This window comes from Plectropomus leopardus, chromosome 2, assembly GCF_026936395.1.
Source record: "Plectropomus leopardus strain MGB_pleo_1.0 chromosome 2, ASM2693639v1, whole genome shotgun sequence".
Classification (NCBI taxonomy): domain Eukaryota; kingdom Metazoa; phylum Chordata; class Actinopteri; order Perciformes; family Serranidae; genus Plectropomus; species Plectropomus leopardus.
Window position 1 is genome coordinate 32,653,854 of NC_142177.1, and position 15,531 is coordinate 32,669,384.

The window sequence follows — 15,531 nt, forward strand, 5'->3', positions numbered from 1 at the left end:
CTGCATACTTTTTGGGACATATGTACCTCATTTCACAACAGCCATCCAAGATTTGTCAAAGATTTGTCCTCAAAAAAGACAACTTACTCATTGTTTCAGTGTTAATTTAATCATACAAATGCTTAATTATAGATACAGGGGGGAAAAAAGCTTTATTTTGACAGTTTCTCTTCAGATAAATGTGCTATTTTAGGACTATGTAAACTTTCATCTCATCCACTCACCATGCCACCCACCTCAAATTCATACATAGTCACAAACTAAAACTAGAGAATGAATCCAGCAATATTCAAATTTCTCAACACCTGTCTCTCCCTCTCTCACACTTACATACACACACCAAAACACACACAAGCGAGCTCACAAGAAAGAAACACACACACACATAAAGAAAAAAAAGACTGACGTGACTATAAGAGGCAATGCATAACAGTGTATACTGTTTGGGAGGAGGACTCTCAGCTGACTGTCAGTACAAATACAGCTGCAACACAAAATGCTGGTGAATTTTAGAAACACATGATCATAGAGGCGATGAACTCACAACATCATGAATAACATTTATAAGTTCATACTAAAGAGAAAGTTTGATAAATTAAAATATACTCTTCAAGAAATTGTAACACTATCACGTTTCATCAAAAACTTTTCCTGTTTTATTTTTTAAGCCCAAAATACATCATGAAATCCACCGTCTGACATAACGAACATAACAAAGGTGAAGTAAAAATCCAGGTGTGTTAGCAGACTGACAGATTTCCAGGTATGCAAAAACCTAAATGTGTGATCAACGGATATTTTTAAGATAAGACATCGGTGCAGTAGTGAAACTAATGTTTAAAACTTGGTGAAAAAAAAAAATCTTAAAGGGATGGTTTGGATTTTTTTTAAAGTGGGGTCAAATAGGGGTACTTATCCATAATCAGTGTGTTACATACAGTAGATGTCAGTCGGCACACCTTCAGTTTGAAGAAGCAGGCTACAGTCCAACACGGAAGCTAAGAAATGTACTTCGAACGGACAGGCAGCAACAAAATGTATTTAGTTACCTAAAAAAAAAAAAAAAACATTATCAGTTTGAGTGTGTGCAATATTGAGAATATTTCACTGCTTTACCTTTCCATCAGACAGGCCGTTTTAATGGGAAACTCACTCATGACTTAAGTTCCCCATCTATGCTCTTGTCAAAGCCACCAGACTCCACTGACAAAAACAGTCATTTTAGCTCGTTGAACACAGGAGCTGCCGATCATTATTTGTGTTGTTGTGTGACTTTGGTGAATCCAAACTAACACTTTATAACGCCAAAGTCACAGAATAACACAAACAAAATTACTGCTCGAGGCAGTGGTAGACCAGCAGCTCCTGTGTTTGGCAATGTTAAATCACTGTTTTTCCCAACAGAGTCTGGTGAAAAAGATGATAATGTCTGACATTGAGGTAAAGCAGTTAAGGTATTCTAAAAATAGCCAGGGTTCCTTCACTTCTTCATGGACAAAATTTCAAAACTTTTACATGACTTTTCAAGGGCTCTTTCCTCCCCTTGCCCCAATTCCTAAATATATTTTAAACATATCAGATTCAAACTGTATTCAAACATAATCGGGACAGAACATGAGGGGAGAATGAAGAAACTACCTGATGGTGAACAAAACGTCACACATCATTAGATTAGATTTTGTAGCTACGTTACTTTGACAGCTACAAAAAATAAATTTGCAGTTATGTTACAAAACATGGAAGGTTATACATGAAAAATTACTGTAACAATTCATCACCGCAACAAAATTTCATGACTTTTTCAAAACTGTCAATGATTTTCACTAATTCCATGAGGTTTTGAAACGTGATTACAAACTTCCATGACTTTTCTAGGTTTTCCATGATTGTGGGAACCAGCATACACTTAATCAGATATTGATTTTTTTTTAGGTGGTAGCTAAAATATGTTGCTGACCCCTGTCCACAGCAGTAAATTATTTAGCCTCCATGTCAGACTCCCGCTTCTCCAAAGTGGGAGTCAGCTAGCTGACATATACTGTAGGTAGTATACTGATTTTGCATAAGTACCCCAAACAACCAAACTTCAAAACAAAATCTGAACTATCCCTTTCAAGCTGTGTAGGACAAAATCCCTTCGGTGAGAGCAGATAAGAAAGAAAAAAAAAAACACAATCAAATTTTCTGAAAAATGCTGGTATAACAATCCACAATAAGCCAAAAAAAAAAAAAAAAAATTTCCTCTTCAGAAGTGGTGGACAGAGTTGTGCAAATAGCAGTAACAGAACATCAGTGCTAATACAGCTGATGCAAACCATTCATTTTCATATTACTTCTTTCAGCATGATGTCGAGTCAAAGTTGGTCGTCTGTTTTTTAGCACCACCTGCTGGCTGTAAATGCAAATTCTTGCATCCGCAGTGCACAACAAGACAGCAAATAAATAATTACATCAGGGCAATTAGTGAGTCAGTTCATCCAAACCGTGCAGAATCACTCGACAATACTTCAGAGGTACACACACAGTAAAGCTCTCTTAATTTCAATGTGTTTGTGTGTGAACAGACACGTCATCCTTTGCCCAAGTAGTATACACCATTTTCATGTCAGTTAAATCCAAAGAGAAACCATAACATACATGCACACTTAACAGCCACACACTCGCTCACACACATACACATATATCTAGTACACATACTGTAGACATGGACTCAGAAACTACAGTCACTCACCAGGCAAAATAGATTTAGATGGCTTTTTTAAACCCGTCCTCACACCTCACTTGCTCAAACTCACTCGCATCCTTTTGCGCTTCAGCATCTATTTAAAGCGAAAACCCACCCTAAAAAACACACACATGTCCCATGCAGACTGAAGGGGAAACCTGTCGACGAAACAGATTAGTGTCGTGTTTTTCTGGATTTTATCTTTGGGAGAGACGGGGTTCCTACACAGGCACATTTTCTGAAAGTTGAAGTGGAGGATATTTGCTTCTCGCTTTGAATGTGAGTATATGGTGTTCGATATGTGTCTGATTAGTGTCTGGAAACAAATACTTCATTCAGACATGGTAAACATGGATGTTTTTTTTTTACTTTTACAACAATGATGTCGATAAATCAATTAGTCAACTACCCCCAACAAATTTGATGATCGATAAATCAGTTAAATGATCAAAATTCTCTGATTCAGTCATTCTTGAATGTTTCTGTTTTCTGGTTTCTGAATATCTTTGAGTTGTGGAGGAATTTTCAGGAATGTGAACTTGGGCTTTGGTAAAAACTGATTAACCTTTTTCACAATTTTCTGACATTTCATAGACCAAACAACTAACTGATTAATCAAGAGAATAATCAGCAGATTAATTGACAGCTTAAATTATCATTAGTTGCAGCCCTAATGGCTAAAACAGTAACTTTTAAGTAATAAATGTAATAAAGAAACCAAGGATGATGGCAACTTATTTTCCTTTGAACCATAAATCCAAATACTCTCCATTATAAAAATTCTTGAAACATGACAGAACATCATTTGTTCTCAAAGTCTTTTGAAGCACATGGCCGAATAAAGATTGGTGGACATAATGCTAAACCTGACGTGGTAAAAGCAGAATTCCAGACCTAAAACGGAGTTATTGTCCCAATTTGTAAATAGCGTTCACATCAACAGCTAAGCTGTTACTACATCTGGAAACTTCTCTGAAAGCTCTCGCTGCCCAGACAACATATCTGAAAACCAAACAAACACAGATGTCTCAAGTCATATTTTACCCAAGCACCAAGCAGAAAATCTCACTTAGAAGATGGAAACATTCATCAGCCAAAAACATTCCCAATACTTAGATTTTGTCAAGAGGAAAGATGACAAAAAAAAACTACAGGTAGTCGTACTGAGTCTGCGAAAAACACAACCTAAAACCTCCTGAAGCTGTTACACAACAATGTAAAGTTCCAGGAAATACACCCCACCAAAGGTGAGCCCTCCAAACATTACAACAACCAAACCTGGATTTTAATCGTGGACAGCTGCTGGCTGCAAGCAACAAAGAACTAATGAAGCTTGTGGCTGAATATGTGGTAGATTTAATGTTGTCTATCTCCACGATTGATTCTCTAGTCTTTCAGACAGATCCTTGGGAAAATGCTGGTACAGGCAACAGAAGAGGCCAAAAAAAAAAAACAACAACTGGCAAGCGATCTAGCTTTAGTTGTGCTTACCGCAGAATATTGTGACATTCACACGGAGATGTCACACATGCAGTCTGACTTTTGAGGATAAAGGACTCAATGACCAATTTTGCAGGGTGTAACGGAAAATTAACATAATGAGTAACAAAATAATTACTGTTGTCAGCAAGTATTAAGTAAATCAACAATAACACTTTTGAAAAGAATAACAAGTAATAACTTAATTTTTTTGAGTAACAAACCTAAAACTGACCCTGACACACCAAAGTCTGTAATCATTCAACCATTTCAAGTGATGTGACCGCTCACAAGACGTAAACATGGAAATCTTTCCAACCTCTACCATCCATCTAATATAACAAGCACAAGGGCAGATTTATCCAAAAGTTAGAGCAGTTCTGAGGTTTAGTTATGGTCTTTGGTGGTTGGCAATGCTCCAGTGACCAAAAATCTGGTAAAACAGGTCATACTTGTTGTCATATTGGTGGTATAAGGCTTTCATCTGGAGTATAACTGAAAATAATCCATACACTACTTTTTCACCAAAATCATACATCCCACAATTTTTCAGACTTCTTAAACACTTTAAAGGCCTCAAAATGATCAGCGATCATAATCTATTTTTCTCAGTAGTTTTCTAGACCTGTGTAGGAACCCCAAAGTATTCAATTGTCCATGGGAATACCAAATTGCATGTAGGTCGTTTAGGGCTGATTTTCCCTTTAATTAGGTGTGTTTTACAGTGGAAATAAAAAATAGTTGTGTGTTTCTATTTTTAAGGTTTTATAGCACTCTTAAAAGAAGCATTCACACATGCGAATCCGGGTGTTGATGTCAGGTGGGATGTTTCACTGTAGCGCATGTAATCCACCACCTCACTGTAGTTTGTGTTTCTGTGGAAAGGGCCGTAGGTTCGGGGAGAAGGTTGTCACGAGTCAATATAAAACAACTGTTCCTCCCCCCCTTTAGACTCCTCTGCGTTTAAGGACTCCAAGGATGTTAAGCTCATCATCCACCATGGTGTGTGGGGCGGGGAGTCTTTGTCATTCTAGCTCTGTCCAAATGGATAGGGTCCATGAATACCCTGAGGAAATGAGAGAAAGGGTGTTAGAGTTGTTTATACAGAAAGAGAGTGAATATGTGTGAAGATGAAAGTAAAATTGTTAAGTAATTTAAAGCCAAATCAAGCTGTGACTTTCTAAGTCAAAGGGGATATGTGTGGAAAACTCTAGTGTTATGAACGTAAGAGCTGCACCACCCTCTGCTGTGATCATCAGTTTCAGGTCAGTAACAAAACCTGCATTACATGTAGAAAACGGCTCAGTCTGTCTTTTTGAATTAATGTCTTATTTAAATGCCCCGGCTGGCTGATAAATGGTTCTTGACAGTCCAGTTCAGCCATCCAGGAGAGCCATCAGCTGAAACTGTGAATAAAGGCTCAGCTATGACTGGTATGAGGTCACACTACTGTATAATTTAACAATCATGTGGCCCCACCCGAGAAATTCAGGTGATTCAGTAGGGTTACATGAGTTGTTAGAGTGACGGGTGGATGCAGTGATGATGGACTTTCCCCGACCAAATCCATAAATTTCTTTAAAAGAAGTTAAAACTGGATGTTTTTCTGATACACTTCTAAGGCTGCAGTTGTTAACCGGTTTCAAGGTATACCATGTACAATTACTAACTTACGGTATAAAAAAAACAGCTGGACAGAGAATTAGATATTATTTATCTATTTTGGTTGGGCACTTTTTAAGCATACTTCCATTTAAAATAGGGGTCGATTATTAGGGCCAATATTTGGCATTTTGCTGATTACCTGTATCAGCATTTCACTTTAATGATCGCCAATAAAACTGATTAATTAAAAAAATGCAAAGATAGTGTCAGCATGGGGGGAACTTTTACTTTGCAAAACCCCAGGATTATTTTTATTTTTCCATTTTTTATTTAAATTTTCACTTGACTTTCTGAAAAAAAGCTGCAGGGAACTTGCTGTATTTGATGGAAGTTTCAGTATTGATTTTAACATTTGCTTAAGACATTTAAATAAAGCTTTGTGTTAAAGTTTGTTTTATTCAAAATTCTAAATATTGATAAGAAGATTTCAGTTTTCATTGTACATGCATATCGGTTCCAAATATTGGTTATCTGTCTTTAAGGTAACTGATAGGAATAACAGTTCTGTAATACTGCGATACCTTGAAACCGTGATATTTTGTCAGACGATTATTGCACCATGAAAATCTCTTACATACATAATAATAGCAATACTCACGTGGCGGTCGCCTCATCACTATGCACCATTAGCCACATTACATCTTTGACATTGATATCATCTTTGACATCACCTTCATCAAAACTAAAAAGCCATGGTCACTGCATTATTAAGTAATCATTATTATGCACCAAAAAACAAAACTGTGAGAATTGACAACTTTGCTGAAGTACCAAAAGTGGGTTAAAAAAACCCTACTGCAACTATTGCATTTGTTTTCTCAAATGTATCGGGAATAAACTACATGAGAAAAGGGACAGAAAAATAAAGTCAGCAGTGAAGTTAAACTGATGAACAGCTGGAAACCAGTTTGTTTATAAATGCGAACTGTGTTAAACTCTATAGTCAGACTGATATTAATTCTGCAATGTGTTCTTTAATTCTGTCCCAACATGTCCTCCCTCACTTAAATCTTATTCCAACAAAGTTGTATTGCCACAACTTAAACTGTGATACTCCTCCAACTGTCCAGAACCTGATACCTCAACAGCTGCTGCATGAGATATGTGATGATTGGATTTTCAAGCACTTCAAAATGTTTCTCAACTGTGGATATTCCATTTCCTCAGCAGAGTAGTTGTGTGCACATGCAACCTGCTTTGAGCCCAGTTGCTGGATAAAACTACATATTAACATAACAAAGACAATAAATACCTGCACACTGGAGTAAAATGTAACTGATCACAACAGATACAATGTTTCAACTCAACAGGGCCCTAATCGAGCAAGGCTTTTTTTGTGTCTTTGTTAGGTGAAGTGTCCAAACCGTCTTTTTCATGCACTCCTGTAGCAATACACCTTAACCCCTTTCCCATCAAATTAGCATGTGCACGCAGGTTTTTCAAACACAGGTAAACCCGCTAAATATGGGCGATTGGCTGCATTCCACCTGCCAATAAACACAACGCTGCATCACACGAGTCTGCCTATATGTAAGCTGGCATGTGTGTGTGTATGGGGTTGTTTTGTTGCTGTGTCCGTGTGACATCACAGACAGGCAGGAGAACAGGTAAACAGGGGACAGCTGCAGGAACAGAGGTCTTGAATAACTTTTCAGTGGTTTCTTCTCTTTATATATCTCTTACTTATTCAGTCTATCTTTCAAACTTGGTGCAGACTAACTTAACATTTTATTGCTGCTTTAAAGGAGACGGATGGTAATTAGTGACGGCTCATCATTGCATGTGGTCTGTTAAGGAGCTGAAATTACCGTGTTCACCCAGGTGCTGTGTTCTCATCAATGCCGATCGGAGCTGGAGGTGTCTACTGCAGAGTCATTTGACCCTGGTGTGAATGCCAATCTTACGCATTCTCATTGCATTAAAAAGCCAGTGATGGCAGGTTTTTTGAGTAGCGGGAATGAGGTTCTATGCTTCCTGGATATTGCAAGTAACCTGGAGGAGGGCATCCGGAGTATGAGAGAATAAAAACACTCTGACAACAATAAGAAATTTGTTGACCACAATAACACCAACAGGGCCAACAGAAAACTCTCTGTTGATCAACAAGCACAAGTGCATCATCAGTTAAAGACACACCTGTGAGCAGATAGCCCTGCTGCATGTAGACGCAAATCCCTGCAACGCTGAATCAAACAGAATCAAGCCAAACCAGCATGTGTGTGGAACAGCCCTAATTAATGCTCCCTGGGGATGAATCCTTTATATTTTCAAATCTCAATGACCTTTTTTCAATGAACTTCGAAAACATTACTTTAATTTACACACAAGATATGTCATGAAGTAAAAGGTGCGTTGCAAATAAATTTGCAGAGCACATCAATCTCAGAAAGGAAAAATATTTAAGACTTTGAGGCCTTTCTGCCACTACCATCCTCAGGACAAATTTTGCTGTGTTAGGGGCATCACTGAAAAACCTTTAAAAAGAGCACATTTGAATAATAAATGAAATGGGTGACCTTGTTAAACGCTTACTTTTTGTGGAGAGGAATGAACATTGCTTCTACAAGCTACTAGTATCACAAAACTTTAGTCTTATTTCAGACTACTACTGCTGAAGAAATGACAGGAAACTAATTTAAAACAGTAATAGTTAATATAAACTCCTAGTGACTAAATACATTTTTTTAAGATTACTGCCCCAGCATAAACCAAAATATTGCACAAAATTTTGTTAGAAAACAGTTGGAAAAGACTCAGGAGTTTTTTGTATGATCATAAAATTCTACGTGTAAAGGGAACATAGAGCAAACTTAAACTTGATGAGCTAGAGAAACACTGGCAATCCTCTGTTTTCAAAGCAGGCTGGTCAACAAAGTCTCTGGCTATCAAGCACTGCTGATTCCCCTTTGAACCAAACAAATACCACTTGAAAATATCCACAAAATATGGTAATGGATTTTATAAAATTTCAAAATACAGCAACTTCCAGCTACTACATCCACTGTGACTGCAGCCTACAGTCTTTTCTTTTGATTAATCAGTTGTCTTGATCTTATTTTATTTGAAGTGAATATTTTAGTTTTGACTGAAGAAAGCTCAAAAAACTGAACATCAACCAGCAAATCAATCCATCAACCATGTAGGATAAACCCTTTAAGAAGCACTTAATATGGTAAACCTGGAGACAAACTAAATACTGTAGATGAAGGCATGTCTAGCTGTCATGCACAGGACTAACAACTGTATTTTGCTCATGCACACGCACAGTAAATCAAAAAGGCTACTGATATGAGCTAACCACATGGATGTAGTCATGTAGGATCAAAATGGTAAGAGCTTTGTGAAGTGCGAAACGCCAAATCTGATTCATACATACCTGCCCATATGTCACCACAGAAAGGTTGGTTTGAAGACCATTTGACGCCCTATTTACAGCATTATGAGACAGTCCATTTTGATCTTGCTGGATTGGCTCCTGTGTGCGTTCCCACGCCCCGCCAGGATCTCTGAAGCTGTTGTCAGTGGCGTCGTGCTTGTTCTTTTGTGGCGAGGCGAAGGGGTTGAAGTCTCCCTGCACGTTGCGCTGGGGTTGGGTATTAAATTCTGTCTCGAAGGAGGACAGCTGCTGGGTCACGCCGAGGAGACCTCCAACTTCTACACTAAGAATCACCCAGATTACGTCTGCAGAGAGAAGAGGGATACGCAACATGTGTGACTGTGTATGCTGACCAAAGCATTACCTACACAAAACCTCTTCCAGCACTGGGCTTTAGCAAGCTGGTGTCATATGAAAGTAGAAGACCTAAGAAATCCATTGGCACTAACCATGTCATGCTAGCTTGCCAGAAGAGGAATAAACAAAAATAAACACTCTAAAAAACTGACATGACCATTTTCACAGGGGTCCGTTAACCTCTGACATTGGGAAACCTGACTGAAAATCGGCTATATGTGTACCCACAACTGTCTCCTGTACAGATATGCTCAGTACCATGCAGTTTTGGGTGAAAACATGCATTTTTTACATGCAGTGGAAATGTGTAATTTTCGCCTACTGTATCTGAATAATTCTGCATACTAGGGTCTTAACAATCTAAGAATTAGATAAATTGGGTATGACTGGAAAGCTGAGGCTCTGGTGGATACAATTAGCCCATCTTTTTATTCACATATGAAGATGCTCCCCAGTAGCTATTCATTGTACTGAAACTATAGCTGTATAAAATTACCTTTATGGACCTCTAGGATAATCACAGCCTCCAAACATTACAGCCACAAACAAGAGAGCCTGAGCATGCAGAGCATGCATGGCTTTGGTGGGAAAATCGTGTTGGTATTCCACCTCACCGTTCTTTATGAAAGGTACAATCGTGAAATGGGGGACAGCATTGTTTCACCTTTAAGCCGGCAGCAGAGGTAATAACTGCGCCAAATCGTCATCTGTTTAAAAGGGTCAGCCAGCAGGACAGGACCACAGATGATGTTTTGACAAGGTGTTATGTGTGCAACCCACCACCCACAGATTTAGAGAGTCGCTAGCAGTAGTTAGCAAGTCACTCAAATGAAGATCAGCAGCCAACAATGTCCACAAATTGGAGGGACAGTGGGCCTCATTCACAAACAGTGCGTACGCACAAATCTATGCTTCAACCATGCATACTGAATCAAATTAGATTGTTGGTGATTTCTTACCTCCGTAGAATAATCCAGTGGCTGTACACATCCTCCACTGGCCCTGGTACATGCCTGGAGTTGTGGGACTTCGCATCTGCACACTCACATCTGAAATTTCTTGGGGGTCTAGTGACTTTACCATAACTGTGTTTACATGCCCAAACTGATCCCCACCAATATATTTGAGACAAACTCCAGGTGGCCACGACTCTGCACCTACAATACAAAAAGACGAGTACAGTCAAAACACAGTTCAACAACAAAACCATGATGCTGTGACTGATTTTCTCTAGCAGTTATTGCATACAGATTCAGAAACACTACTCATACTGTGTCAGCTAAAGATGTGATTGTGTTGAGACGCTCCACACCTGTGTTTTGTATTCTCCACGTCTTTGTGAACGGTGTATCTGGAGGAACAGACTCTCCTTCACCAATTGTCACATCCTCAACAAAGGACATGGATGGCGTGTTGACGTTGGGACTTTCGAAGTCATAGTATGCACCAATAGCAGCCTGCAGGTTCCTGTAACAACAAAGAGGGAAGAAGAGTATGCTGTTAACAGACGCCAACATTACACACGTGACCCTGACCACAACATTTTGTATTTGACTGTTTGAATATAAAATAACATCAAGAAATCTGACAGTCAAGTTATATGCTTTTTGTGCACATTGTCCTGTCTTTTGAATACATTTTAAAAATTATATTTGCTGAGTCAAGGAGTTTAGGACAGTCTTTTTAATCTGCTGCCACTCAAACTATTTCATCAAATGTGACAGTCCACCAATCCCATGCAGACAATTACAAAGAATATCAATCCTAGAATAGAATTCATATAGATTGTGTAGCTCAGTTACAATTTGTCAGACTCTTTTTGAGTTGTGCACCAAGAGAAATATCCAAACAGACAGTAAACAATAGAGCCACTCTTGGGAAACTGAATATGTCTGAACTTTATTGACACATTTATTCTATTTGTATGAAGACTTTCTGGTATAAATCTGTAATTTCCCAAGTTGAGGTAAGCTTGACAACATCCGTGACATCGTCAGGGACTATTTTCTCAAGGCTTATCCAGAGACACAAAAGACGTGATACAACGCTTCCCCAGGTTAAGTAGTACTTGTCATGACTATAAATATGATTAAATGTGTCAAATTGGGGACTGAATGAAAGTGACTACCATGTCACCTGCTAAAGACAAAATCCATCAGGATTTGGGTGACTTAAAACCTTAAAAATGTTGGGGGGGGGGACTCAAATCCTCTACAAAAAGATCTACACTGAGGAAGGACTGTGCTCAGGATGTTTTTTCTCAAAATATTCCTGAGACATTACTAATTTATTGCTATAAGCTCTGCATTCACCCGCGCACTCTCTGTCGCTTGGGACGGCTCCCAGAGGATATCAGAGTGACTAATCGTATGAGGTTATGGCTACAAACTGCTGATTGTACAGTTTCACTGAAACACTGGGAGTCCTCTGCTCCTTTTGCTTACAAACAATGGAGGGAAACAATGTGTAGAATGGCAACATATGAACAGGTCACAAACAAAGTTGCAGGTAGAGAGAGGATAGTTTCAATGAGGTCTGGAGCTTATAATTAAAGGATTTGATGCTGGACTTTAGAGAAATGGGTTGTGTGTATGAATATGGGCACACAGACTAATTGTCGTCTTTTTTGGGGGGCTTTTTATTATTTTATATACCTTTTTTTGTTTTCTGTCGGTATCATCGACAGGGTTGTTACACCTTAAGGCAAGTTAGATTTCAGACAATTTTAATGCCACTCAGAATGAGATTTAAGAACAATTATATAAAAACAAAAACAAAACAAAACAAACCCTGCCACAACCCAAAAACAGTTTACCTGTTTCAAGGAATATTGTGGTATTAAAATGGAAGGTTATCATACATTGTAAATATGCAGTTAGACGGAGAATCTCACCTGCTTATCTCATCTCCTGTCCTCCTCCACTGATGTCAAACTTTTTACACATACCTCTTTTAAAGTGGTTCTAAGATTTGATCCTTAATGACAGTTTCACCCTGCAGCATTGCAGTCAGTATTGAATATTGATATTTTTCAAGGTACTGTATCAAATTTAGAAATTCTAGTATCGAGACAATACTAGTCTTTGTGTATGAATATGGACTACTTGTCTTGTCTTTATTTATGTTTATATTTTTATATATATATATATATATATATATATATATATATATATATATATATATATATATCAGTATCATCTGAAAGGAAAAAACAAAGAAAAAACATAACACTAGTCTGTATGTATGTTTCATATATATATATATATATATATATATATATATATATTTCTTGTTCTCTGTCAGTATCATCAGAGTGACTGTGTGTTCACCATGTTCTGCTGGTTTTGATTGGACTTTGTGTGTTTTTGTGTGTGTCAGTATGTTGCTTATTGTTCTTGTGCATTTGTAAAAAAAAAAAAAAAAAAAAAAAAAAAAGAAAGAAAAAATGCTATGAACTAATGTTATATTGCAAGTGTTGAACGTGTAATTGGGGGAAAAAAATCACAAAAGCTATAAGCTCTGGATTCAAATAAAACTAACAGTACGAGTAAACTATTTTCAGTGAATAAATTCCATCCACTGTCACGTGATGATGTCATCTTTAGGACGCGGTGATTTCCAGACACCAAAATAAAACTGAAAGATAACGTGAAATCTGTTTTGGGCGGGTCCTTTTACAAAACCAAAAAAAACAAAAGATGTGATCAAAGCCATCGCTCACTGATTAACTGAAAGCTTTATGTGTATTGATCAGAGACCACTTGTTGTCGGCCGTTGATAGATCACGACTGGTTACGTCATCAGACTAACGTGAAGTGGCTGCCCTGAGTTGTGGCTTCACAAAGAGCTCGGTTTAATGGCTCCGACCACTATTATGTAATATGGCAGATAATCTACACCGAGAGTCTGTGCTTAAATTAACCTGCTAGCTAGTTAGCCAGGTCGCTCTTTGCTTTCCCCAGTTATTTCACCTCATTATGAGCCACAGTTGGGGCAAACTTTACACTTCCGCTTGCCCCCGAGACGATCGTTAGGAGTTAACCAACGTAACTACCGTCTCCCGTGAAGAAACGATGAAATTGTCCTCCCGGGTTTTAACAACACCACCTCAGCTGCCGCGAGCCTCCATTTTTCTTTTTAACGTCTGCTAACTAGCTAATTACCAGGCAAGGTTAGCGTCATGTTGCTGTCCCGACAACAGGCCCTCTCATCCCCGCACTCACCAGTTGGTCATGTCCAGGAAGAAGGCGCAGCCGGCCGGGTTGAGCTGGAAGCCCAGCAGCCTCTGAAACTCCGAGATAAGGACGTCCTTGTCCGTGGTGCCCATGCAGCTGAACTTCTGCATGAGCTCCGCGTCCACGTCCATGTCCGTGCCCTCCATGGGTGACGGGTGTCCCGTGGCGGAGACGGGGTGGTGTGGGAGGGGGGTGGACCTCTCTCAGTTTAGTCCGAGGCCTCGTCCAGCCATAACAACCAGCTCAACAACAACAACCGTCAGTGCGCATGGCACGAGCAGGGGGACGATGTTTGACGTTGCAACAGCCCGCGCGTCACCTTCGCCAATCACGTAGAAGGCGTCGACGTCATCTGTTGCTATTTGCAGCCACCTTTTCATTGGTTTATCAATGAATCATGGATGCTCATTTTGCAGCTCGGTGCCAGAAATATCACAAGTTTAATATTGGATGCAATAATTAGCCTGCATATTATGTAATGGTTGTATTATGTCATGAGAAGACTGTATTATAGATGTATATTTACGTCAGTTATGATCTTTCTCGAGATATAGCATGACCAAATCGTAACTTTGAGGATATTAGAAATATCATATTTGTTGTTGTTATTATTATTATTTGTGTACCAGTTCAAATCAAATTGTTAATTTTGCAGCTCAGTACCATGTTTATAAGAGATTTAATATTGGCTGTACTACTACCACTACTACTAATACTACTAATACTAATAATACTAATAATAATAATAATAACAATAATAATAATATAATGAATCATGGATGCTCATTTTGCAGCTCGGTGCCAGAAATATCACAAGTTTAATATTGGATGCAATAATTAGCCTACATATTCTGTAATGATTGTATTATGTCACGAGAACACTGGTATTATAGATGTAAATTCCCCTCAGCTTTAATCTTTCTTGAGATACAGCATGACCAATTCAGAAATACATGCACAATTTGTAAAGCTAATGCCTTTTGCATGGCCATCATTTCCCACTAAAAACCAAATTCTCTCCAGGTATTTATCTGAATTGTATATTAACAATAATAATTTGTATTTTCAATTGTGCTTTCAGAGTGTGTTGTGTGAAGAGGTTACAACTGAAGTTTCATTGTGCAACCCTGTGTTGTAAAATAAGAAGTGAATTGACCTTATCATTTTAATTATTGGAACACATTTTTTAAAGCTGTAGATTTTCTTTATCTTTTTTATTTATTTTATTTTATTGACTTTTGAACTTAATAATTAATTATTTGCATTCAAGCTGAACATAACTGAAACAATTTTTTCTGGAAGATAACATTTACATTTTAACAAGTCTTCATGCAAGAAAAAGACCTGTTTGTAATATATGTATATATGTGTGTGTGTGCATAATTTTCCTCCTGTGGGCTATCTAAAGCATCTAACTTAACTAAAAAGGACTTGATCATCTCTCTAAAATCCTCAAGACATACTTGTAGTTTGCTAAAAATGCAGCAAAGTATTTTAATACCTTTCTCACATGTTTACAAGACATTAGTTTCTCTGTGAATCATCAGCTTAACACCTACTACTGTATAAAGACACAGTGTTCTGATGTTATCTCCATTTTTCTATCATGGCTGAAAAATAGGCCTTCATTTTAAATGAAAGGGAATAGTAAATGGGTTGTGGTTTTTTTGTTTGTTTTTGATGTGCTCCTGTGA

At 38.1% G+C, this 15,531-nt stretch overlaps 1 protein-coding gene across 1 annotated transcript; it reads right to left on the bottom strand.

Annotated features, from left to right (window-relative positions):
• Positions 1 to 87: 87 nt before the first annotated feature.
• Positions 88 to 14,133, bottom strand: ilrun (inflammation and lipid regulator with UBA-like and NBR1-like domains). Its single transcript, XM_042508873.2, has 5 exons — positions 13,826 to 14,133; positions 10,915 to 11,069; positions 10,562 to 10,759; positions 9,246 to 9,550; positions 88 to 5,270 (listed from the first exon to the last, which is right to left on the bottom strand). The coding sequence occupies exons 1-5, from the start codon at positions 13,981 to 13,983 to the stop codon at positions 5,235 to 5,237; spliced, it is 852 nt and encodes a 283-aa protein (XP_042364807.1). The 5' UTR covers positions 13,984 to 14,133; the 3' UTR covers positions 88 to 5,234.
• Positions 14,134 to 15,531: the final 1,398 nt, after the last annotated feature.